This window comes from Apodemus sylvaticus, chromosome 10 (genome assembly GCF_947179515.1).
Source record: "Apodemus sylvaticus chromosome 10, mApoSyl1.1, whole genome shotgun sequence".
Lineage (NCBI taxonomy): Eukaryota > Metazoa > Chordata > Mammalia > Rodentia > Muridae > Apodemus > Apodemus sylvaticus.
Genome location: NC_067481.1, coordinates 72,536,958 through 72,560,830, shown reverse-complemented (window position 1 = coordinate 72,560,830; position 23,873 = coordinate 72,536,958). Strand labels below are relative to the sequence as shown.

Sequence of the window (23,873 nt, the reverse complement as noted above, 5' to 3'; positions counted from 1 at the left end):
AGGTCGGCTGGGCTGTGCTGTGCTATCTTTCAGCCCAGGATTGCTCAGTGTTGATTTTTCTTAGGGGAAGGGAAGGCCATCTGGCCTGAGGTGTCTGCTGGTTTTTCCAGCCCAGAGTGTGTCGTCTCCTGCCTGCCCCTGGGGTACATGTGCCTGCAAGGTTAGTTTGGGAGAAAGGGTCAGTGGGAAGGGGAGAGTCCCCAGCTCTGGAAGAGTGGACGGGTTGGTGTTGGGGATATCTCTGCCCTCTTTGTCCTGACTCTAGTGCCAGCCATTCTGCCCACATTAGGCTCTAGCCTGCTGACGAACAAGAGATAAGAGATAGGAGCAAGTGATCTCTGAAGGTGTGAACTGTGTGGCCTGGACTGCAGATTCCAGGAACACTGGAGTCCATGGTTGTCTCTTCTGTCATGTTTGTCAGGCTTGGCTCTAGGCGTCTTTAATTATTTACTGATGGATTGCTTTATTTTGTGGAGGTCACAAAGTAACTTGTGGGAGGTGATTGTCCCCTTCTATCCTGTAGGTTCCAGGTGTGTCACTAGGCACCTTTTCCTGCTGAATTACTTTGTGGGTCCTGCTGTGAGCTCTCTGCAGTGTCTTTGATTCAAGTTTTGGTCAGTTGATATTGTTTCCCTGGAATCATTTGAAATCTTTCCCAGTGGGCACCCACTTGCCAGGAATATTCCACAGTATATTTGTGTTTGTGAACGAACACATGTGTCATGTCAGATGGCATCTCTGCAGAGGCAGTTTGGTAAACTAGGTAGATAGTATTGTTTGTTTGTCCCCTTACTCCTGAGACAGGGTTTCTTTGTGTAACAGACCTGGCTGTTCTGGAATTCACTTTGTAGACCAGGCTGCCTTCAAACTCACAGAGATCCACCTGTCCCTGCCTCCCGAGGAGCTAGGAGCAAAGATGTGTGCCACCATCACCTGGCAGGTGTGCAGTATTTTAAGATGAAGGGAACCAGCTGAGGATGTGGCTCCACTGGCACAGTGCCTGCCCTAAACTTGACCCCAGCAATGCGGAAACTAGGTGTGGTGATGGTGCCTGTAATCCCAGCAGTTGAGGGATGGAGGAGTAGAAATTCAAGATCATCCTTGGCTACATAGAAAGTTCCAGGCCGTCTTTAACTGCATGAGATCCTGTCTCAGGAAGAGGAAGGAAAAAAATGGAACCACTCTTCTGGTTAGTGATGTTACGGTTCTGGGATGGGTTCTGGGATGTTATGGTCCTTCTCTTCAGGACAGAAGTCACCATGTGTGCTGTCCCAGAGCAGGGTTTTAATTCTTTCTACACAGCTTGTCAACATAAAACCTTCCAGGAATATAATGTCACTCTTACAGCAGAGACCATCAGAGTTATTCTCTACCATTGACCACTGTGATACTTAACAAATACTTATTCACTAACTTAATTATGTGTAACAACCAAGTTCTGCTTCTGGCCTCCTAAGGTACCTGCACCCACATGTGCGTACTCACCCACAGATATGTACATAAAAAAGATGGTGGCACTTTTGATGTAACCTGGAGCCTTGCATATGCTAAGCAGGTGTGCTGCCCTGCGTGCTGGTCTCAGCTCTCCAGATAGTGTGTGTGTGTGTGTGTGTGTGTGTGTGTGTATATATATATATATATTATTTATATGAGTACACTGTAGCTGTCCTCAGACACACCAGAAGAGGGCATTGGATCCCATTACACATAGTTGTGAGCCACCATGTGGTTGCTGGGATTTGAGCTCAGGATCTCTGGAAGAGCAGTCAGTGCTCTTAACTGCTGAGCCATCTCTCCAGCCCCACCCCTCACAGTATTTTGGTGTTTTTTAAATTAAAGGCCCACTGGAGCAGGATGAATATTTGCTGCTCCAAAGGATGACCCAGTATCCACATGGACGCTCACAGCCTCTGTAACTCCAATTCTAAAGGATCTCACTGCCCTCTTTGACCTCTCCAGGCAGCAGGCACGAACGTGGTTCACATACATACATGCGGACACACATGGTGAAAGGGGGGCTGGAGAGATGGCTTGGTGGTTGGGAGCACAGCTGCTCTTCGGAGGATCTGGGTTTGATTCTCAGCACCCACAGGATGGCTTGAGGCTGTCTGTTACTTCAGCTCCAGAGCATCCAACACACACAGACATCGTGTGAGCAAAACATCAATGCACGTAAAATAAAAATAAATCATTAAAAAAAAAAGAAAGCCAGGCAGTGGTGGCACATGTCTTTGATCCCAGTACTTGGAAGGCAGGTGGATCTCTTGAGTTTGAGGCCAGCCTGGTCTACAGAGCAAGTTCCAGGACAGCCAGGGCTACACAAAGAAACCTTGTCTTAAAAAAAAAAAAAGGAAAAAAAAGTAACAATATTTAAAATTATATTTAATCTTGTGTGTGTATGTGTGTGTGTGTCTGTGTGTGTGTACGTATGCACACATGGGCAGCATGCTTGTAGAGGTCAGAGCACAGCTTGCTGGGGGAGCTCTAGCATGTTCTCAGGGCTTGAACTTTAGTAGCCAGGCTTGATAACACGTGACTAAGGAGCCGCTGAACCACCAGGCGATGGTGGCGCATGCCTTTAATCCCAGCACTTGAGAGGCAGAGGCAGGTAGATTTCTGAGTTCGAGGCCAGCCTGGTCTACAGAGTGAGTTCCAGGACAGCCAGGGCTACACAGAGAAACCCTGTCTCGAAAAACAAAACAAAACAAAACAAAAAAAGAGCCGCTGACCCATCTTGCTGGTCCTAGATTCCCTTCTTGTGTAGCGCGCTGTTGGACTTCCTTTCCTGTGAGGAGATACTTAACGAGCTTGCCGTGCTGTCAAAGACAGCTTCGAGAAGTGGGGCTTGCAGCGGCACTCGAAGGCACTCCTCTGATACTTGTTGAGGGAATGAAATCAGAGCCACGTGCAGGGTACATCGATTGCCACGGGAAACTCCGATTTATCCTTGTGCAGTTACTGGCCAGGCAGCCCGCGTTTCGTAATTATTGGCAAGAGTTCCGCCGTTCCGTGTAGTGGCTGACTCCTGGGAATATGTCTTTGATGGTTCATTCATTCATTCATCAAATATTGTCTGACTCTCCCTGTGATCTGGGTCTGTGCTTAGGACTGGCTTTTGCTACAGTCAAAAGCGATCACTAAGTGTCCCCAGCTCTTCGGAGGAAGGGTGAGACAGTTCAGGGCACACCCACACCTGGCGGGTAAAAGATGCCTGGGACTTTTAGAGCTCAGTGATTTTTATTGGTTGTTTAATTATATCAAATAAGTTTTATTGGTGGTAAACTAATTTCCATAATTACCGATGCATTCATTCATTCTCGTGCTTTTGTTGTGGCAGAACATGGCCGTACCTCCCACATACGCTGATCTTGGCAAGTCCGCCAGAGATGTCTTCACCAAGGGCTACGGTGAGTGTCGGAGGAGTCGGGAGCAATGGAAGGCCTTTCACCTACTAAGGGAGCTGGCATCTTTGTGACACTTGAGGTGGTCAGTTCCCAGCTGACGACTTAGATGTCCAAAGGATGAGCTTCCTGCGGCTGTGCGCCACCCAGTGGTGAGGCTCAGGTATCGCAAGGCACATGGCAGATCTAGTCCTGCGCAAGCGCCAGTGTCTGTCCCAGTAAAGCACCGTTCTAAATATACCCTGATGGGCCCACCATGTCTGATGACAGCCTCTGCCAGCTGTTGGAACCTGCCTCACTAGTCCTGCAAGGGCACAGGTCAGGCCTGTGTTCGTTCTGTCTGCCACTGTTACCCTGGCTTTCTTGAAGCATTTCCAGATAGCCAGGAGGAAAGCAGTGGTGTCCTAGCTTCAAGCTATTATTTTGGGGCTGGAGAGATGATTCAGAGGTTAAGAGCACTGACTGCTCTTCCAGAGATCCTGAGCTCAAATCCCAGCAACCACATGGTGGCTCACAACCATCTATAATGGGTTCTGATGCCCTCTTCTGGTGTGTCTGAAGAAAGTGATAGTGTACTTGCATATATAAAATAGATACATTTTTTTAAAAAAGTTATTATTTTTTATATATTTTTTTAATTTTATTTTTATTTTTTTTAGTGCTGGGGGTCAAACCTTGAGCTTGCTAGCAATTATTCTGCTGCTGAGATACACCTCCAACTCCTCTGGCTTAATTAGTTAACTTGATTTTGGCTGTTTTTCCTTCTTTAGGCTTTGGCTTAATAAAACTTGATTTGAAAACGAAGTCCGAGAATGGATTGGTAAGTCTCTCCACTTGCACAGGATGTTAATTTTGTCCCTGACCAGTAGGGGGTGCTGTGGCCTGGCTGGCAGAGCAAAAAAACCAGTTGCCTGCTTGGATTGTGGCTGTTAATTCTTGTCATCAAAGCTCTGTTCAATAGATGGTCTGGGACTATAGTCGCTTTTAATGCTTTTTTACAAGTTATTTTGCATTGTTCAAAATCAAACTCCCAGCCAATGCACTGTAGGCATGTGTGTGCGCTATCACTGATCTAACCTGATCCATCCTTGATGCTTATTTTAAAAGTGACACCCCCCCCCCCATTATTTTGACGTGGAGTCTTACTCTGTAGTAACTCAGGCTGGTTTCAAGTCACAGAAACTCTCCTGCCTTAGCCTCCCGTGTGCTTGTATTATAAGGTGTGAGCCATTACACCCAGCTTTGACTTAGGTTGTTTTCTTTATTTAAAGACTTAGTTTATTTGTGTGTGTGTGTGTATGTGTGTGTGTGTGTGTGTCTATGTGTGTGTGTGTGTCTGTGTGTGTGTCTGCATTAGTTTGTATACCCCACATGCGTGCGGGAACCTGGGGAGGCCAAAGGAGCGCATCAGGTTCCCTGAAACTGGAGTTACTTTTTTAGGCCATTGTGAACTGCATAGTGGGGGGTGCTGGGACTTGAACCCAGGTCCTCTATAAGAGCATTAAGTTCTCTTGATCGCTGAGCCATCTCTTCAGCCCCGCTGACCTGTTTGTTTGTTTGTTTGTTTATCTTTAGTTTTTTGAGACATTGTCTCTCTACATGGTCCTGGTTGCCCTAGAACTCACTCTGTAGACCAGGCTGGCCTCGAACTCACAGAGATCCACCTGTCTCTGCCTGAGTGCTGGGATTAAAGGTGTATGGCGTCACCTATGTTTGTAATGTTTCATTGTTATTTAGGAAACATTTCTGTTCTTAGATAGAGATACAGGTATCTATAGCGACTGTTGGAGGGAAGGGTGTATTGCTCTGTCAGCGATAGCTCCCTTCGTCTGAGACTGGAGGCAACAGGGAAGCTGGGTGGTTTCCTGTCCAGACTTTAGGGCTCCAGGGAAAGAAGGAAGCTATCCTCCAACAAAGAACGTTCCAGAAGTTTTGGGTAGCTCTTTCACTCCTTTGTATTTTCAGTGTGTAACTGAACTGCAGAACTAGTTTTGCCTGGACACGTCGGGGACGCTCTGTTGCTTACGGGTCTGAACTAAGGGCAGACTGGACTGTAGGCCAAGCTCTCTCTCTCTTTCCTTTAAGGAATTTACCAGCTCAGGCTCTGCCAACACGGAAACCACCAAAGTGAACGGCAGTCTGGAAACCAAGTACCGATGGACTGAGTACGGGCTAACCTTTACGGAGAAGTGGAACACGGACAACACCCTGGGCACCGAGATCACGGTGGAAGACCAGGTAAGAGCCCCCTGCCTGCCTCCTCTTCTTCCCACTGAAACAGCCCGGGTCCCGCTTCTGGCTAACCTGTGCCACCTCTCTCTTATATGCAGCTTGCTCGTGGACTGAAGCTGACCTTTGATTCATCTTTCTCGCCTAACACTGGGTAAGGTTCTCACCCATGAGGACGTTCTGAGATGTAATGGGTCCATTACAGCAAAGGATTTGGGCTGACAGCATGTCAAAGGTAGCCTCTTAGCTGGGAGGCTGGAGGGTGGAAGGAATGGTGTGGTTAGGGCCAGCCAGGGGTATGTAGTGAGCTTCCAGATCAAAGAGCAAAAGCCAACCAGGCAGCAGCAACAATGAGGCGGCCCTGGTCCAAGTGCTGCACATTCGGGTCCGTGGCGGTGTTCTGTCCAGGACATGTAGATCCAACTGTTAAGGGACTGTGCTGTAGCAAGCAGTCTTAATTTAGGAAATGCATTTCTTTAACAAATGGTTTTGTATGTTCCTGTGCTCATTTGGAGATTGAGGGTGCCTTAGGATACTGTTTTCCCCAAGCAACTTCCCTTTTCCTTTTGACACAGGATCTCTCCTGTAGCCCAGGCTGGCCTTGAACTCATTTTGTAGGCAAGGATGACACTGAACTTCTCATCCTCCTGCTTCTGTCTCTCAAGTACTAGACTCATGGGTGGTTCCATACCCAGTTATGGGCTGCTGAGGTTGGAAACCAGGGCTTATGCAGTCCATTGGTGATGTATTCTACAGCCACACTGAGCTGTGTCTCCAGGGCTAAGGGTTCTCCTTGGTTGTGGAGGACTCAGGCCAGTGTTTACTGCTAAGATCCCACAATGCCATTGTGTGCCTGGCTGCAGGCCAAGCGCTTTCTGTCCCAGTTGATCTGTTTCACACGATGCCAGTAAATGAAAGTGGCCGAGGCTGAAGGGCAGAGGTGGCATTTAGCATCAGCGGCTGATTGGTCACTGTTGCCAGCTTGTTTTGTACGTGTGGAGGGCTCTTCTCCCAGTTTTCTGAGACTCTGAGATCTTGGGAGCTTAACCACAAGGTGGCTCCTGGGGCTGCCAGGTCCTCTGGCCAGAAGCAGTTTAGGCATGTTGGTTATTGACGCATTAGAGGGCAGAGAGTGAAAGCCCCTCTGCCTCCCCTCCTGAGGGCTCTACAGAACTAGAAGGAATCTTCTCATACGAGTACACTGCCGCTGTCTTCAGACACACACCAGAGGAGTGTATCGGACTCTATTTACAGATGGTTGTGAGCCACCATGTGGTTGCTGGGATTGAACTCAGGACCTCTGAGAGAGCAGTCAGTGCTTTTAACCGCTGAGCAATCTCTCTAGCCCTAGAAGGAACTCTTTTCTAGACTATTTGATACTCTTGTGCTTTTGTTCTTAGAATGGTGAGTCTCCTAAATCATCAGGGGAAAGTTGTTTTGCCCAGGCTTTTGTTGAGTTTAGGCTTTTACTAAGTTTTAAGCTTGTAAGTTTTCAATTTGGCAGGTTTTTCGTTTGTTTGTTTGTTTTTGTTGTTGTTGTTGTTGTATCGTTTTTTTGAGACAGGTTTCTCCGTGTAACAGCTCTGGCTGTCATGGACTTGTTTTGTAGGCCAGGCTGGTCTCAAACTGAGAGATCTGCGTGGCTCTGCCTCCCTAGTGCTGGGATTAAAGGCGTGCCCCGTCATTCCGGCCTTTGGCAGGTTTTTAGCTTGGCAGTACATGTCTAAGGTTTGCCATTTCCACCACCTTTTACACCCGTGGTTCAGTGACATCTGTTTATATCTTGTGTGATTCTGTGCTTTCTCCCTCTCCCTCTCCTCCCCTCCCCTTCCTCTCCCCCTCTTTTGATTGCCTGCCTCTGCCTCTCCAGTGCTGGGATTAAGGCTGTGGGCTGCCATGTGGGTGCTTGGAACTGAACCTTGGTTCTGTGCAAGAGCAGGGAGTGCTGTCAACTATTGGGTCATCTCCCCAGCCCCCTCAGTTTAACTTTTCTTTTGAAATAGTTTTACAGTTTTTATATAAAAAATTGTGATACAAGCAGTGTGTGGAGCTCTCCTCTACCTCTCCCCTCCCTCCCTCCAATGTTGACGTTTTCTACCTGCCATCATATTATAACACAGCACATACTAAATAATATATAGCTATTCACTACAAAATACTATTTCAATCAAGCACATATAGGACTGTGTCCCTCTTGAGATTAGTGCAGAGCTGAAAAGTTCCTGTTGCTTATTGCCATCAGAACACAGTGCATTTATTGAGTCTGTAATAATTGACATAAACACCGCCCACTCTGTTATCTCCCTGTAAAAGTCGAGCATGTATAATTATGCTCACGTAACAATATTTGGGCCGAGTGTGTGCCTGGCTTGTGTACTCACTCATTATGTTCTTCTGATCATTAGAGCGTGTTTCTTCTTATAAAATATTTCCCGCGAGCCCATGTGCTGTGTTACATTGCCTGCCTTGGACATCTGTCTCTCGGGTCCATGAGGAGGTCGTGGTTGAGTGGTTAATCATGGTCATCTAGGTTTCTGTGAGTGTACCCCGTGATGTTTGCTTAATGACCAAATGGCCCAACGGTGCAATTTTCAGAATGTGTCCCTGTCATTAAGCAATTGTGACTAACAAAGATCAGCAAGGGAACGCTGGTGCCACACTATTACACCCGTGCCCCGCTGATGTTATCTTCCTGGCCTGGGACCCAGTTCTGGTTCCTCCGTTGCATCAAGCTTGAAGGTGTCCTTTGTGGCCTCTCCCTGGGACACGCTCTCCATCTTTCTCTGTCTCTCATGACCCTGACGGTTTTGAGAAATTGCTGAGAGCTCTTTGCAGAGTGTCCTTCTACTGGGATCAGTCTGATGTTTCCTCCTGAGTCTATTCAGGTGGCATTTTTTTTTTTTTGGCAGCTGAAGAAGTGACACCTCGTTGTGTCCACTCTGCGTGCTGTCTGGAAGACCGCTATCTATCGTGTGTCCTGGCCTGTGATACCAACCTTGGTTATGTGGCTGCTGGGTCCCTGCCATAAAGCTGTTGGTTTCCAGCTTGGTGCTTAGTAGCTGTGTTATGGGGAGGTGGTGAGACTGCAGATATTTTCTCAGCACACTTGGGGTGCACGGAGGCGTCCTTTGATGCTGGCCTGTGTTGTTATTGGTAGGTATTCCCTTCCTTCCTTCTTTTCTTGCTTCTTGAGACAGGGTTTCTCTGTGTAGCCCTGGCCATCCTAGAACAAGATCTGTAAACCAGGCTGGCCTTGAACTCAGCTATCCTCCTGCCTCTGCCTCCCCAGTGCTGGCTTTCTCTGTAGGGAAGAGCAGCCTGCTCCTCCCTTAGCCAGCTTTGGTTTTTATTTTGATGTATTATCTTTTTTGTTTTGTTTTGTCTTGTTTTGTTTTGTTTGTTTGTTTGTTTGTTTCGAGACAGGGTTTCTCTGTATAACCCTGGCTGTCCTGGAACTCACTCTGTAGACCAGGCTGGCCTCGAACTCAGAAATCTGCCTGCCTCTGCCTCCCAGAGTGCTGGGATTACAGGTGTGCGCCACCACCGATGTATTATCTTTAAAGTTTGTCTTTATAGTGTTTTGTCTACACATGTGTATGTATGTATACCGCTTATGTGCCCAGTACCTGTGAAGGTCAGAGGGTGACACTAGAGCTCTTGGAACTGGAGTTAGAGATGTGTGAGCCACCATGTGGGTCCTGGACGTGGGACTCATACTTTCTGCAAGAGCAGCCAAACCATCTCCCCATCCCTTTATTATCTGAAAAAAACACATAATACACATAGATATGTATATATACACACACATACGTACACACACACAAGCAGTTTCGTCCTTGTATGTGTATCACAGTGTGTGTGCAGGCATCAGAGAACAACTTGACAGGTTTGGTTTTCTCCTTTTTCCATGTTAGCCCCAGGGATTTGCTTGTCATTAAGTTTGGCTGCAGGCACCTCTACTGCTGAGCTCTTTTGCCAGCCCCTAATTATTCTCGACTCACATATAGACTCATGGACATTTATTCTGTGAGTTATATGCAGTTACATCATTTACACTGTGGCTCCTGCTGTGACAGTGTGGCGCTCTTTCAGGTTGATGTGTGTGGGCTTTTGGGGGTGCTCCTCTCACTGTCTTTGAGGCTCTCTGTGTTTCTTGTTTTGGAGTTGTGTGAAGTTCATCTTAGGGTCTTTCTTCTTCCCTGGTCCTGCTGTCAGTTATTTCTCCTAGGAGCCTTGGTGCCTTATGTTGGGAATGTTGTTACGCGGGTAGTGTTGTAGGCCCTAGGTGTGTTGGGTAGATGAACTTTGATGACTCTTTGGCTCATTGGGAATTAACGCTGGCTTCTGAAGCTCTGGTGAGACCCAGAAAGCAGTGACCACCCTGAGCCAAATGCAGGCACAACTGGACGGGACTGCAGACCTCCCTTACGGATTAGCACCCACCCTTGAGTGCCTTCCTGCTTGCTAGCCATCTAATCTGTTGTGTATCTCTTGAGTGCTCGTCAAATTAGCACCACTCCTTAAGTAGAAAAGAAAATCCCGGTGACATTTGAGAAAGGAAAATCTCCAGAGCTGTGCTCCAGGCAAATCCCAGGGGTGCTCTCAGTCACTGTCACGTTTCTTGGGATGCTTGGACCCTTAGCCAGAATCCCATGAGAACTGGTGTGGGTGGTGCCTGGCATTGGTCAGAGGCTCTGCCACAGGCACCACACTTTGTAGTCCATGGCAGCTTTTTGCTGGTTTTGTCTTTTGAGAGAGGGTCTCGAGAAGTCCTGTCTGGCCTTGAGCTTTTATGTATCCAAGGCTGGCCTTGACCTCCTGATCCTCCTGCCTTCATGGCCTGGTGTGTGCCACTCATGTTTTATTGAGACAGGTCTGATTATGTAGCCCAGGCTGGCCTCCAAGTTATGCTCCTCTTACCTCCTTGGGAGTTGGTGTCCTCCCTCCATTATGTGGGTCTGGGCAGTTGAACTCAGGTGGTTAGGCGTGGCAGCAAGTGCCAATACCTTAAGTACCATAGTACTGTGTTACTGGCCCTAAACTAATATATATATATATATATATATATATATATATATATATATATATATGTCTATTGCCAATTCTTGTCTTACCAATGCTCACATATTTCTATCTTTGAAGGCCTTGGGTGGAAACCTTATTTTAGCAATTCGGTCTGTTTGCCCAATAATTCCTACTAATCTCTGATAGCTTAAAGAGCCGCTTCAGGCTTACTTTGTGTGTTTGCTGCCCTGGATCTGTAACTGGCCATTTACCAAGAAACAGCGGGGCCCCTGGGGGAGGGGACAGGGTCAGAGTCCATGGTCTACACTGTGTACCACCCCTTAATGTCGCTGAAGAAGGCCAGGGATGGACAAGTATGTGTTGTCTTTTAGAGTGCTGGGTCCTGGTTTCTGTGGTCTAGGCTGAGAAAGCAGTTGGCCAGGAAGTCATTTCTTTTGCAAGCCTATGATGTAGTTCTAATTTTACTTGGTAGATTTGATCTTTAAAAAAATTGTTTTTTTCCCCTGGGCAGTGGTGGGTGGCCTTTAATCCTAGCACTTGGGAGGCAAACCGATCTTTGAGTTCAAGGCTAGCATGGTCTATAGAAAGAGTTCTGGGACAGCCAGGGCTGTTACACAGAGAAATTTGGTCTTGATAAACCAAAACCACAAAGACTTTAAAAAAATAAAATTCATTTGTGTGCATGCAGCATATGCACACAGTGCCTCGGTGTGCTTGTGGGTCAAAGGATAATCTTCTGCTTCACTTTCTTTTTTTTTTTTTTTTTTTGGATTTTGGTTTTTTTCAAGACAGGGTTTCTTTGTATAGCCCTGGCTGTCCTGGAACTCACTCTGTAGACCAGGCTGGCCTTGAACTCAGAAATCCGCTTGCCTCTGCCTCCCAAGTGCTGGGATTACAGGCTGTGCCACCACTGCCCGGCTCTGCTTCACTTTCTTACAGCAGGACTTTTTTTTTCTTTAAAAATATTGCATTTATCTTTATTTTATGTGCATTGGTGTTGTACCTGCATGCATGTCTGAGTGAGGGTGTCAGATCCCCTGGAACTGCAGTTCCAGACAGTTGTAAGCTGCCATGTGGGTGCTGGGAATTGAACCCAGGTCCTCTGGAAGAGCAGCCAGTGCTCTTAACCGATGAGCCATCTCTCCGGCCAGAGGCATGAGTTCTTTCGTTCGCTGCTGTATGTGCCAGGTGGCTCTTGAGTGTCAGCAAGCCTCCTGTCTCTCTCTCCCATCTTCCCAAGAGGTTCACTGGGATCATGGAGGCTTCTGCTGTGCATATGGTCCTTACTGGGTTCTAGGGCTTTGAACTCAGGTCTTTAGGCTTGTCTGGCAAGCACTTTACCCACTAAGCCATCTACTCAGCCCAATAGTTGTTCACTTATTCTCTGGAGTTTGTTTTGGATAAAAGTTAGTTAGGCTGTATAAATAAATATTGGTTTGTGGCATGACTCCTTGCCGAGGGACACTGGGTCTTGAGAAATAGCTGACAGACACTGAGCTAACTGGGTTTAGATGTAAATCTGGGCTGGACCTGAGATCTGAAGGACTCAGGGTCCTCATCAGTATCCAGGACTCTGAGTTGTGAACTCAGTGGGGTCTCACGACTATAGTGGCAAAAGGTCTCCAATCATAGTCACTAAGCAGGGAAAGACCTATTGTTTATTTTATGTGTGTACGTATGTTCTGAATATGTTTCACATGTGAGGGGGTGGAGGAGGTCCCCAAAGAAGCCAGAAAAGGGGTCAGATGCTCAGGACCTGGAGTTACAGGTAGTCGGGAACTGCCAGTGTGAATGCTGGACACTGAGTCCCAGGGTCTGCTATTTCTTTTTTTACTGGCTACTGGGTGAGCCACAAAGATGACCATCTCAACGGGCAGCTTTGAGGTATGTGCCTCTTTTCTGTAGGTTTGGAAAATAGATTCCTGTGTAGGGTTTTGGTTAGCCGTGGGGAGAGGCCGGAAAAAGCATATGGTCAGCACTCACTTTCTGGTCTCTTCCCATGGTGTACACAGTGCTGACGCAGGCTTTTTCAGACGATTTGAGTTGAGGAGAAGTTGTGTCCTGTTTGTGGCTTAGCAGGTGTTTGGGGACAACTGGCTATGGACCTCACTTCTATTCCCTAGCTCCTACACAGACTGGGATCAGATAAAATTTTTACAGTTCTTGCACGATTGTATCAAGATGAGTTAGCTTGGCTAGAATACACTCTTCCTTTTCCTTTCAGGAAAAAAAATGCTAAAATCAAGACAGGCTACAAGAGGGAGCACATCAACCTAGGCTGCGATGTGGACTTTGACATTGCCGGGCCCTCCATCCGGGGTGCTCTGGTGCTTGGCTACGAGGGTTGGCTGGCTGGCTACCAGATGAATTTCGAGACCTCAAAGTCCCGAGTGACCCAGAGCAACTTTGCAGTTGGCTACAAGACGGACGAATTCCAGCTTCATACTAATGTGTAAGTGGATGTGGGGGTTGTTTTGGTCACTTTTCCTGTTGCTGTAACCAAGGCAACCTGTAAAAGAAAGTGTTTAGTTAGACTTACCATTTTAGTGTGTTGCAGTCTATGAGGGAACTGCCGAGAGCTCACATCTTGATCCACCACCACAAGGCAGACAGAAAGAGGGAACGATGGGGGTGGGGGTAATCTTTTGAAATCGCCTCCAGCAAGGCCACACCTCCTAATCCTTCCCAAACAGTTTGACCAGCTGAAGACCAAGCACTCAAGTGCAGGCCGGTCTCATTCATAAGGTCATGGGGTGTTTATGTGTGCGGCTAGGATGGCGGCTTTTCCTTTTCTCCTAAGGTCAGTTCTCAGTCATTTGGCTCACACAGCCTGTGAGCATTTTTGTTTCACACCACATATCGGCTTGCTGATTGCTAGATGGTCGGGTACTGGGAAGAGGGGGGCCTGTTAGGTTGGGGAGAGTCTGTGCGTGGATTTGGAGGTTAAAGGACATTGATGACTTGCGGTAAAAATTTTTAATCATAAAAATAATCTGATCTGGGGCTGGAGGAAATCTCCGCAGATAAAAACACTTGCTGAGAGAAGAGCCAGTGTTGTTCCCAGCATCCCCTGTCATGCACGGCTCACAGCTGCCTGAAACCCTAGCCTCAGGGTATCCAGTGCCCTCTGCATGGCTCTGAGGGGGATTTTCCTCAAGCCCCCATACATTTCAAACATTTTTTTTTGAAAAGTAAGTTTGCTTGGGTTAATTCCATGAAGTACTAATCTGTTCTTTCCACTAGATAGAGGGTGCTAAATAAATAGCTTCTTAAATTCAGACCAATGGTATTAGTCTAAACAAATACTTTTTCCATTAATAACAACTAAAAACATGTATTAGTATGTGTGTGTGTGTGTGTGTGTGTGTCTGTCTGTCTGTGAACTCCTATGCCTCAGTGTATGTGTAGAAGTTACATAACAACTTGCAGGAAGTCTGTTCTCTTCTTCCTCATCCAAACCACAGCACCAACCTTTCAAGGAATGTGGCACAGAACTTTCTTGACCATTTTGGCTGTATCTCTTCAGCTTCCTCCTAACATCTTTGACATAACCATTTACCAAAGTGAAGACACAAACAGTAGGCAGCAGAAAACTCTTTAGGATTCTAATTTTCTAGTTTCTGCTTTCATTTGGAAAATACAAAAGAAACTAAAAAAAAAGGTTTATTTTTATTCACGTGTGTGTGTGTGTGTGTGTGTGTGTGTGTGTGTGTGTGAGATGTGTGTCACATGTATGCAGGTGCCCATGGTGGCTAGAAGAGGGTGCTGGATGCCCTAGAGCTGAGTTATGGACAGTTGTAAGCTGCTTGAAGTAGGTGCTGGGAGCTGAACTCAGGTCCTTTGGAAAAGCAGTGAGTAATCTTAACCACGGAGCCATTTCTCCAGCTCCACCTAAGCCCTTTTGTTTTGGTTTTGGTTTTGGTTTTTTTGTGTTTTTTTTTTTTTTTTTTTTTTTTTTTGAGACAGGGTTTCTCTGTGTAGCCCTGGCTGTACTGGAACTCATTCTGTAGACCAGGCTGGCCTCGAACTCAGAAATCCACCTGCCTCTGTCTCCCAGAGTGCTGGGATTACAGGCATGCGCCACCACCGCCCGGCTCTAACCCCACTTTTAAAGAGCGTTTAGAAGCTATCTTCAGGTTCTGTATTGCTCTGGTAGTAGTCTAGGATGCCTAAGAGAGTTCTCAGTGATGGGTAAGATATTTTATCTTCTGAAACTTTGAGACTCTGGTGTCTGTCCTACTCCTGTAGGGCTTCCTGTATTTCAGCACTTTTGTGACATTTGGCGTCGAGGCCCTGGCTCGACTCATTCTCTTTCTAGCATCCTTGCTCTCTTGTCGGTGCTGGTGACTCTACCTGAGCTTCAACCCGCCTCCCCGGACAGCTGGTCATCTGTTGCTATGCTTACTCGCAGGAACGATGGGACAGAGTTCGGCGGCTCCATTTACCAGAAGGTGAACAAGAAGTTGGAGACTGCTGTCAATCTCGCCTGGACCGCAGGAAACAGTAACACTCGCTTTGGAATAGCAGCCAAGTATCAGGTCGACCCTGATGCCTGTTTTTCGGTGGGTACCCGAGAGAACCACCCATCTCACACGACTGAGAGACTTCTGTGCTTCTGCTTCGATATTCTCTCACTGGCCAAAGACAGTTCTTGTGTTTGAGATACTTGAGGCAGATACTTTTTAAAAAGTCTCACTATGTGGGGGGTCTGGAACTTACTCTATAGACCTCACAGAGATCTGCCTGCCTCTGCCTCAGCAGCGCTGGGATTAAAGGTTTGTGCTTCGATTGGCCTCCAGGACTTTTTGTTTTTTGTTTGTATCTTTTTGGAGACAGAGGTTCTCTGTGTAGTCCTGGCAGTCCTGGAACTCACTCTATAGATCAGGCTGGCCTCAAACTCAGTGATCTGCTTGCCTCTACCTCCCAAGTGCTGGGATTAAAGGCGTGTCACCCTGCTTGACACCTGCATAGTTTTTATATCTTCAGTACTTTGACACTGGAGGAGCTGAACGCTTACGGAGGTTGATTGGGTAATTTTCTTAAAGGCACACAGCACACAGTAAGTGTGTGCTGGGACCTGTCTGTAAGCAGACTGCTTTGCTATTGAGCCTCTCATGCAAACTGTAAGGAGGGGTTCCCTTAAGTGTCTTACTCTTCTTCCCTTCCTTTTTATTTGGTTTTCAGTCGCTACAGTCCACATTAAGGCATCAATGGTCAGGATGATGTATTCCAGTGGTAGAGTCCTTGCCCAGCATTATTTGGGCTTCAGCCACGTTCCTGGGAAGAACCCAGACAAACAGAAACAAGGCAGGGGTGTAGCTCTATTGGTAGGGTGCTTGTTCAGCATACAGAAAGCCTGTGCTTGGTCTCCAGAACTGCAGAAACAGCATGCAGAAGGATCAGAAGAAAGCCATTCTTGGCTGTGACGTAGCAAGAGTTAAAAGGCAACTTTGGGCCAATATAGTGCGATCACATCTCTAAAAAAAACGACAAAACCAGGTGGCATCTTGTCTTGCTTACCCCGTGGCACCCCTCCAGGTTCCTGGGATGGCACAGGTTCTGTGGTGAACCCAGTTGAGCTGGCTTCTGTTATTACGCTGTAGGGATCACCTTTTTGAGGTGGGATAAGGAAGTGTCATGTTGCAGAATGGTTCTGCTGGTTGGTGTAGCTCACAGAGAGACTATTTTAAGTCAGGAGACTGGGCTTGGCTCCCTCAACATGAGGCACGCATATAAAAAACCGAAACACAAGGGCTCTCCTTGTTGGGATGTTGGGAGCATAAAGGAACAGTCAGAAGGGACACGGCCTGCCGAGAGCCCTTCTCCTTGCTCTGTCCTTGGAAGTTCACAGACACAGGAAAGCACACACACTTGCATGTGACACATCTCCTTGGGTTTTACGAGATGGCGGTGAACAGGCACGAACAAGGTTCTGATACCTGGGATTTGCTTAAGATCCTGTCACCAAGTTTGGAGGTAGACCTGTGGGACAGACTTCATGGGCGAGGGACAAGGTCTTCGCTTGGACTTAATCTTTTTTTTTTTTTTTTCAGGCCAAAGTGAACAACTCCAGCCTGATTGGCTTAGGGTACACTCAGACCCTAAAACCAGGTATGTGCTGCCCACGTGCAAAGCTAGTTCAACGTTGCATTTTGCTGGTTTCTGCTATTGCCGAGGGACATTATAATGGAGTATATGTAAACTTTTATAATTAAGTGCTTATAAAGGGAGTTGTAAAGTCATTATAAAAAGAAAAAAAAAAAGAGTCTGAGAAATAGAGAGCAGAAGGAAAGCGCCTGGGTTCACTCGCATCACAGCTCTGGCCATTTTCTCCTTTCCTTTCCCCAGTGTGTGATATGTGATAACTACTTCCAGGCTGTAGTCAAAATTAGCCTGTCAATTATCCGCACGATAGAAAGACTAGGGTATAGGGATGGTGGGTAGTGAGTGGGTCTTCTATGTATGATGCATAGTATTCCAGCCTCTCACTGGTGTGTGAGGACTGCAGAAGAAATCCCACTTTTGAACCCTTAAAGCTGATTATGTGATATGAGAATCAAGTTCCTCCAGGGAAAACCAGCCCGTTCGATCTAAAATTACAACTAAGTCCCAGGAGAAGGAGTTTATTGTTTATGTGTGTATGGGGGGGGGTGTGCACACGTGTTACATAGATGAATGTAAGATTCAGGCTGTCCTGAGACATGGATAGGGTTTCCCTCCGAGGCAGTATTGCTCAAGCAACTTTTTGAGTGGGGGCAGCAGCGGTTGGCACACTCGTTGTCATGGGACTGGGGGAGGCAGGGTGGACAGGGGATTTGGAAGCACGTTCCAGCAGGGTTTCTGCTCTTCGAGTCAGTGATGTCTGTCCATGTGTCCGGTCAAGGATAGCAGCAGGTCGGGTTGTATTACAGAACGCACCTTGACCTCTCGTGGCCACTGCTGACTGCACCTGGAACAGATCCTGACTTGGATGCTAACCTCTCTTCTCTTGCCTTTCTCTCTTGCCCCTTTCTCTCTCCTCCTTCCTCTAATTGTCACCCCTCCCTCTCACCCCTTCCATCTCAACTCCCTACAGGTATCAAACTGACGCTGTCAGCCCTTCTGGATGGCAAGAACGTCAACGCGGGTGGCCACAAGCTTGGTCTAGGACTGGAATTTCAAGCATAAATGAATATTGTACAATCGTTAATTTTAAACTATTTTGCAGCATAGCTACCTTCAGATTTTAGTGTACCTTTTAATGTCATATGTTGGGGATTCGAGAGTTGACAAATACCATGTTAGACCTCCTCCAGACTAAGGATGACTCGGATTTAAGGTGTTACCATTTCAGAGGTACAGCAGAAACCCCATTCCAGAAAGGGTCCCTTTTAGCTGTAGGCGTGGGCTGGGGAGGAGCCCTCTAGAGATGCCAGGCTGCCCGTGGAAGCTGGGAACATGTGGACACTTTGTAAATCTGTATCCAGTCCCCAGATGACATCGAGACTTCCAGAGTATCGAACCCTGTTCCCATCATGCCCTGTTCCCATCCTAGCCCAGCAGTTACCTGTTTTACACCAAAAGTAGTCTCTAGGGTGTGGTTAGCTATTTCTTTTGTGCCATTTTAGGGTGGAGAGGGCGGGCATGATGGAGCCAGTCATTCAGGACTTAATTCTTCCTTGTGTTGTGGTGTGGTTTTCCTTCTTCTTCTTCTTCTTTTTTGTTTTTTTGGATTTCTTCTTTTGCCATTGCACCAGAGTATGAAATAGCTTCCGGGTTCTCCGGCTCTGAGCTGGTCACATCCTGACAACACTAGGGATCTCAACTGACTCCTCTTGTAGCCTCACCACTATTTTTTAGCAGTTTAATGGGTACATTATAGAGTCTTCCATTTTGTGTGGAATTAGCTCCTCCCCTTCAAATGCTGTAATTAACATCACTTAAAATAAAACTTGAATAAAATATTGAAACCTCATCCTCTCGTTGCTTTTGTTAAAAAATATGAATGGTTGGGGCATTGCTTTGGATTGGTGCTTTGCTCTTTTTGTTCATAGGACTTTTGTTCTTGGCGTCTAATAAATCACCTCTAACCTGATGGTGGAAAAGAACACTCAGGAGGCTGGAGAGGCCACTCAGAGGTTAATAGTGCTTCTTGCTCCTGTAAGCCTGAAGCTGCTCACAGCTTCCTGTAACTCTGTGTTTGGGGTATCTGACTCCCTCTTCTGGTCTCCTTAGGTACCCACACACATGTGACACACAAAAACAAGCACAGGGCTGGAGAGGTGGCTCAGTGGTTAAGAGTACTGACTGCTCTTCCAGAGGTCCTGAGTTCAATTCTCAGCAACCACATGGTGACTCACAACCATCTGCAATGGGGTCTCACGCCCTCTTCTGGTGTGTCTGAAGAAGGCAATGGTGAACTTATAGACATAAAGTAAATAAATTATTTTTTAAAAAAGCACTTATGGTTGATGTGGTGGCACATCCCAGTACCTTGGAGGGTAAGCACAGCAATATAGTGAGTGAGGTCTGTCAAGAGGAAGGTTGCGGGCTCGGGAGGACCTGACCTTAGTTGAGGCACTGTTGGCATTAATGGCTGTTGGGTGAGAGTTTTCTCTGGGAGTGTGGTCCTCACACTCACGCTTATGTGTATGTGTGAGGCTTTGTGAATTTATGTGCACCGTATGTATGCAGCTGCCCCAGGAAGCTAGGGGGTGTTGTTGGATCTAAAGAGAACTGCAGTCAGTCACAGGCAGACCGATGAGGATACTGGGAACTGAACCGGGGTCCTCTGCAAGAGCATTAAGCACTGTTGGACCACTGCCTCTGCCCATAATAAAAATGTTAAGAAATTATATATAGTATACATCATAAAAATATATTTTATAAATATAAATTATAGCCGGGCAGTGGTGGCACATGCCTGTAATCCCTGTCTCTAAAAAGAAACCTCTAAAGGAAATCCCTGTCTCTAAAAAGAAAGACAGAGAAACCCTGTCTCTAAAAAACCCAATCCAAAAAAATATATAAATTATAATTATACATAATATGTAATCTACACAATATCCAATGTATAAATTATAAATATGTATGTGAAAGATCACTAAGATCACCGTTGGAGAAGGTGTGTTAGGTTTTGCTCAGGTTTGAATGAGGATGCCCCCTTAGGCTGTGGCATTTGAGTACTTGGTCTTTAGTTGGTGCTGTCTGGGAAGGCTTAGGCAGTGTGGCCCTGCCAGCAAAGTATGTCATTGGTGGGTAGGCTCTGAAGTTTCAAAGCTTAGGCTGTTCCTAGTTTGTACTCGCCGACTCTCGCTTGGGGTCTCAGTTTGCCCCTCTTGGTGCCATGCCTGCCCGCTGCCATGCTTCCCGGCCTCGATGGACACCTATCTGGAATCAGAAGCCCAGATAAATTGCTTTGGTCACAGCAATAGGAAAGTAAACACAACTGTGCTGCGCCCTCATTTCAGCAGGCGACTTTGGGTCCTTTCCCAAGACCTCACTCTGGAAACTGGAAATGGTTGTGGTAGAATCCATTTGTTGGTTGTGAAATTGAGTTCCTTCTTGCCGGCTTGTTTCCTGAAGACCACACAGTACCCGGAGAGTACCAGCATTTCTTGCAGTCTCTTCCATCTCTGGAGTATGGAACAGAATGACTTCCTGTCTAATCCTTTCTAGGCTCCTTTATAAGTTTTAACTTCCATGAAAACTAAGCTCACCACACTTAGAATAACTCATTCACGGGCTTTCCCTTGTGGCCATGGGGCGTGGTCGTTTTGAAGTTTACTCTTGGTTTTTCAAGACAGGGTTTCCCTGTGTAGGCCTGGCTGTCTTGGAGCTTGCCCTGAACACCAGATTCACCTGCCTTTGCCTCCCAAGTGCTGTGATTAAGGTGTGTGCCAGTACCTCCTGGCTTTTTTCTTTTTTTTTAAAGAAAGATTTAATTGCGTCTATTTCATAGGTTATGGGTGTTTGTGCATCCTCTAGATGTTCTAGATCCTCTGCGACTCCACTGGAGTTACAGATGGTTGGGAGCTGCCCTGGAACTAACCTCTGGAAGAGCAGCCAGTTCTCCAGTGTTCTCATTCATTCATTCTCTCCCTCTCCCCTCTCCCCTCTCCCCTCTCCCCTCCCCCCCTTCCCCTATCCCTCACCCCTCCCCCCTCCCCCTCCCCTCCCTCTCCCTCTCCCTCTCCCCCTCCAAGATTTATTTATTTAATTTATATGAGTACAGTGTTGCTGTCTTCAGACACCCCAGAGGAGGGCATCAGATCCCATTACAGATGGTTGTGAGCCACCACGTGGTTGCTGGGAGTTGAACTCAGGACCTCTGGAAGAGCAGTCAGTGCTCCTAACCGCTGAGCCATCTCTCTAGCCCTACTCTTCTATTATCATTTTTATATTGATTCTCCTTATGTGTCCGCACGTGTGTTACAGAGAACAACCAAGGGAGTCTATTCCTCCTAGTGTGTGGGTTCTGGGCACTGAAGTCAGGTTGTTAGGCTTGGTGGCAAGTGTGTTTACCCGCTGGGCTACCTCATGACTTTTCACTAATTTGTGAGTTTCCCCACGGCATAGTTAGGGATTCTCCATGTACTCCTCAGTTTCAATAGAGACTGAAGTGGAAACTTGTGGCTTTTTTGGAAAGTCAGTTACGTCAAATGGGGTTTTGCTGGGGCACCCAGGTGAAAGGATGTTTTGCTGAAGCAGACACAGGTGAAAGGATGTTTTGCTGAAGCAGACACAGGTGAAAAGATGTTTTGCTGTGGCAAACATGTGAAAGGATGCATGGTGTTTAGAAGGAATATAAATACGGGCTCACCGGCAGTGGGAGCTGGAGCATTGCTCTGCCTTGCTATTTTCGCTGACGACATGCATGTATTGGTTTGCCTTACGTTGCATTGCTGAGCTTTGCTAGTGGTGACGTCATAGAGAGGAACTCGGGCCATCATGCTCACCAACTGGCCCGAGTGAGCCTCACAGTTCCTTCTGGATTGAACGGCAGCTGCTGATTTGTGTGTGGTGTCTGCTGAGTGGAATGGACTGAGAACAACAAAGATTGGAATCACCCCAAAGAACTATGTCTAAACACTATCCTAATAACCTTTCTTTCCCACTACCTCTGCTGGCTGGTGGGCTAAGAGGGTTGAACTCTTTTTAAAGTAGGTTGAGAAAAATATATGCCTACAAGGAACATTCTTTTTTCTTGGCAGAATTCCTTTAAAAGAAAAAAATTTTTATTACTTTCTTTACTGTCTGGACATGTGTGAGCATACATTTGGAGTTCAGAGGACAGTTATGGGAACCAGTTTTCCCCATCTTTGTGTGGGTTCTATGGATGAACCTCAGGTTCAAGGTTGTGGCAGGTATTATCTGCTATTGTGTGGGAGTTGAGATCTTGTTCGTCACATCGTCACCACTAGGTATGTATAGACGTGCAGCCATTTCTTAAGTGAATGCTTTGGCTCTGTCCAGAGATTTTAAACAAGGTGGTTTCCCTGTCCGTGTAGTTGAAGGCCAGGCACAGTATTAAGTGTTGTGAAGTGTATAAAGGGCCCTGAGCCCGAGGGATGGCATTCACCTGTCACTTAGTACATCATCCCTGCTCACAGGATGCAGCGTAGTAGCTGGAATATCACTGCAAAATGCCTCGAGTTCATAGCATCTCCTTAATGAAAAGAATTCAGAGGCGCCGGATGCTTCAGGAGGTAGAACACTGGCTGTTCTTGCGGAGGACCTGGGATTGGTTCCCAACATCTTCATGGCCGCTCCCAACTGTCTGCAACTCCAGTTCCAGGGGGATCTGATGCCCTCTTCTAGTCTCTGATAACACCACTCCCGTGCATAAGCCTCACAAGATGAGGCAAATGCATATCTAGGAAAAAAATCTGAGAAATGAATTCAGCTGATCTGTCACTGAGGACGAAAGAACAAGGCAGATGAGGGAGGATGGCAGAGGGCCTCATGGAAGCCGATCACCTGAAAATCATCTCCAAGCAGGCAGAAGCTGGGATTGAGATTGGTCTCTGAATGCTGGTATTCTCTAGACTGGCAGAAAGCAAAGCTTTGCGGTGCTTGGAAAGTCTGGGCATCATTACATGGGCAGACTGTGACATGAGATGAATGATTTCTTAGTTTGCTTAACAGAATCTGTGTGCCTGTAAGCTGTCTGGGGGTCAGAGAAATTGAAATTAAGAAAACAAACTGAGCTGGGTGGCGGTGGTGGTGCACGCCTGTAATCTCAGCACTCTGGGAGGCAGAGGCAGGCGGATTTCTGAGTTCGAGGCCAGCCTGGTCTACAGAGTGGGTTCCAGAAAAGCAAGGGCTATACAGAGAAACCCTGTCAAAAAACAAAACAAACAAACAAACAAACACCCAAAAGAAAACAAACTGTCTCTGGGGAGGGGATTGCAGAGACAGCAGTGAAGCTGTTGGAGACACAGTAAGTCTCCACAACTCTTTGCTACACACTGATTTTTCTGAAAATGAAATGAACTTTACGTTTGTGAATTGAAACCTATAGGAAACATTCATGCAACATATCCACAGATGGAAAACCTGTACCAAGGCTCTAGGTAAGCTTTCTAAATTTACATTTTCTTTTTCTTCTTTTCTTTTGTTTTTGGTTTTTTTTTTTTTTTTCCTTGGGATAGGGTTTCTCTGTGTAGCCCTGTCTGTCTTGGCACTCTGTAGACCAGGCTGCCCTTGAACTCAGATATCCACCTGCCTCTGCCTCCCAAGGTTTATATTTTAGTGTTTCATCAAATATTTAACACTTCTTCATAGTTAAGGGTGCATTAATAAACAAAGTAAAGTTAAGCCAGCCCTGGCAGGCTTGCTTTCGTGTGAGGGGTACTGTAAGAGTGGATGATATTTAACAGGGTGATAGTGTTAGAAAAGAAAAGCAAGAAAATTGGCTAGGAAGTCAGAATGAGACACTGGCACTGAGAACAGGCTCAAATGTTCCAAAGACATACTTCTATCACTTTTTACATTTTGTAAAACAAAAGCCTCAGTGTATGAAAATATAGCCCAGCAGGTGGGAGTTGGAGGTGAAGGAGTCCAAGGTTATTCATTGGGTTGAAAGGGATTTTGAGGCCAACTTGGGCCACGTGAGATCGTTTCAAAACCAAAATCAAAAAGGGTGCTGGAGAAATTATTCAACAGTTTAGAGCACTTGTTGCACTTGTGGGGGACCAGGGTATGGCTCCCAGATCCACATGGGGTGGCTCATAATCA

The 23,873-nt window shown here is 46.6% G+C and overlaps 1 protein-coding gene across 1 annotated transcript in view; it reads left to right on the top strand.

The window, feature by feature from the left end:
- Vdac1 (voltage dependent anion channel 1) overlaps positions 1 to 18,609 on the top strand; it is a 28,727-nt gene extending 10,118 nt beyond the window's left edge. The window contains exons 2-9 of the mRNA XM_052196036.1: positions 3,338 to 3,407; positions 4,172 to 4,221; positions 5,487 to 5,639; positions 5,732 to 5,784; positions 12,880 to 13,107; positions 15,067 to 15,217; positions 16,709 to 16,766; positions 17,731 to 18,609. Coding sequence (XP_052051996.1) covers positions 3,341 to 3,407; positions 4,172 to 4,221; positions 5,487 to 5,639; positions 5,732 to 5,784; positions 12,880 to 13,107; positions 15,067 to 15,217; positions 16,709 to 16,766; positions 17,731 to 17,822 — 852 coding nt within the window. The 5' untranslated portion in view covers positions 3,338 to 3,340 and the 3' untranslated portion in view covers positions 17,823 to 18,609. The remainder of the gene's footprint in view (positions 1 to 3,337; positions 3,408 to 4,171; positions 4,222 to 5,486; positions 5,640 to 5,731; positions 5,785 to 12,879; positions 13,108 to 15,066; positions 15,218 to 16,708; positions 16,767 to 17,730) is intronic.
- The last annotated feature ends 5,264 nt before the right edge of the window (positions 18,610 to 23,873 follow it).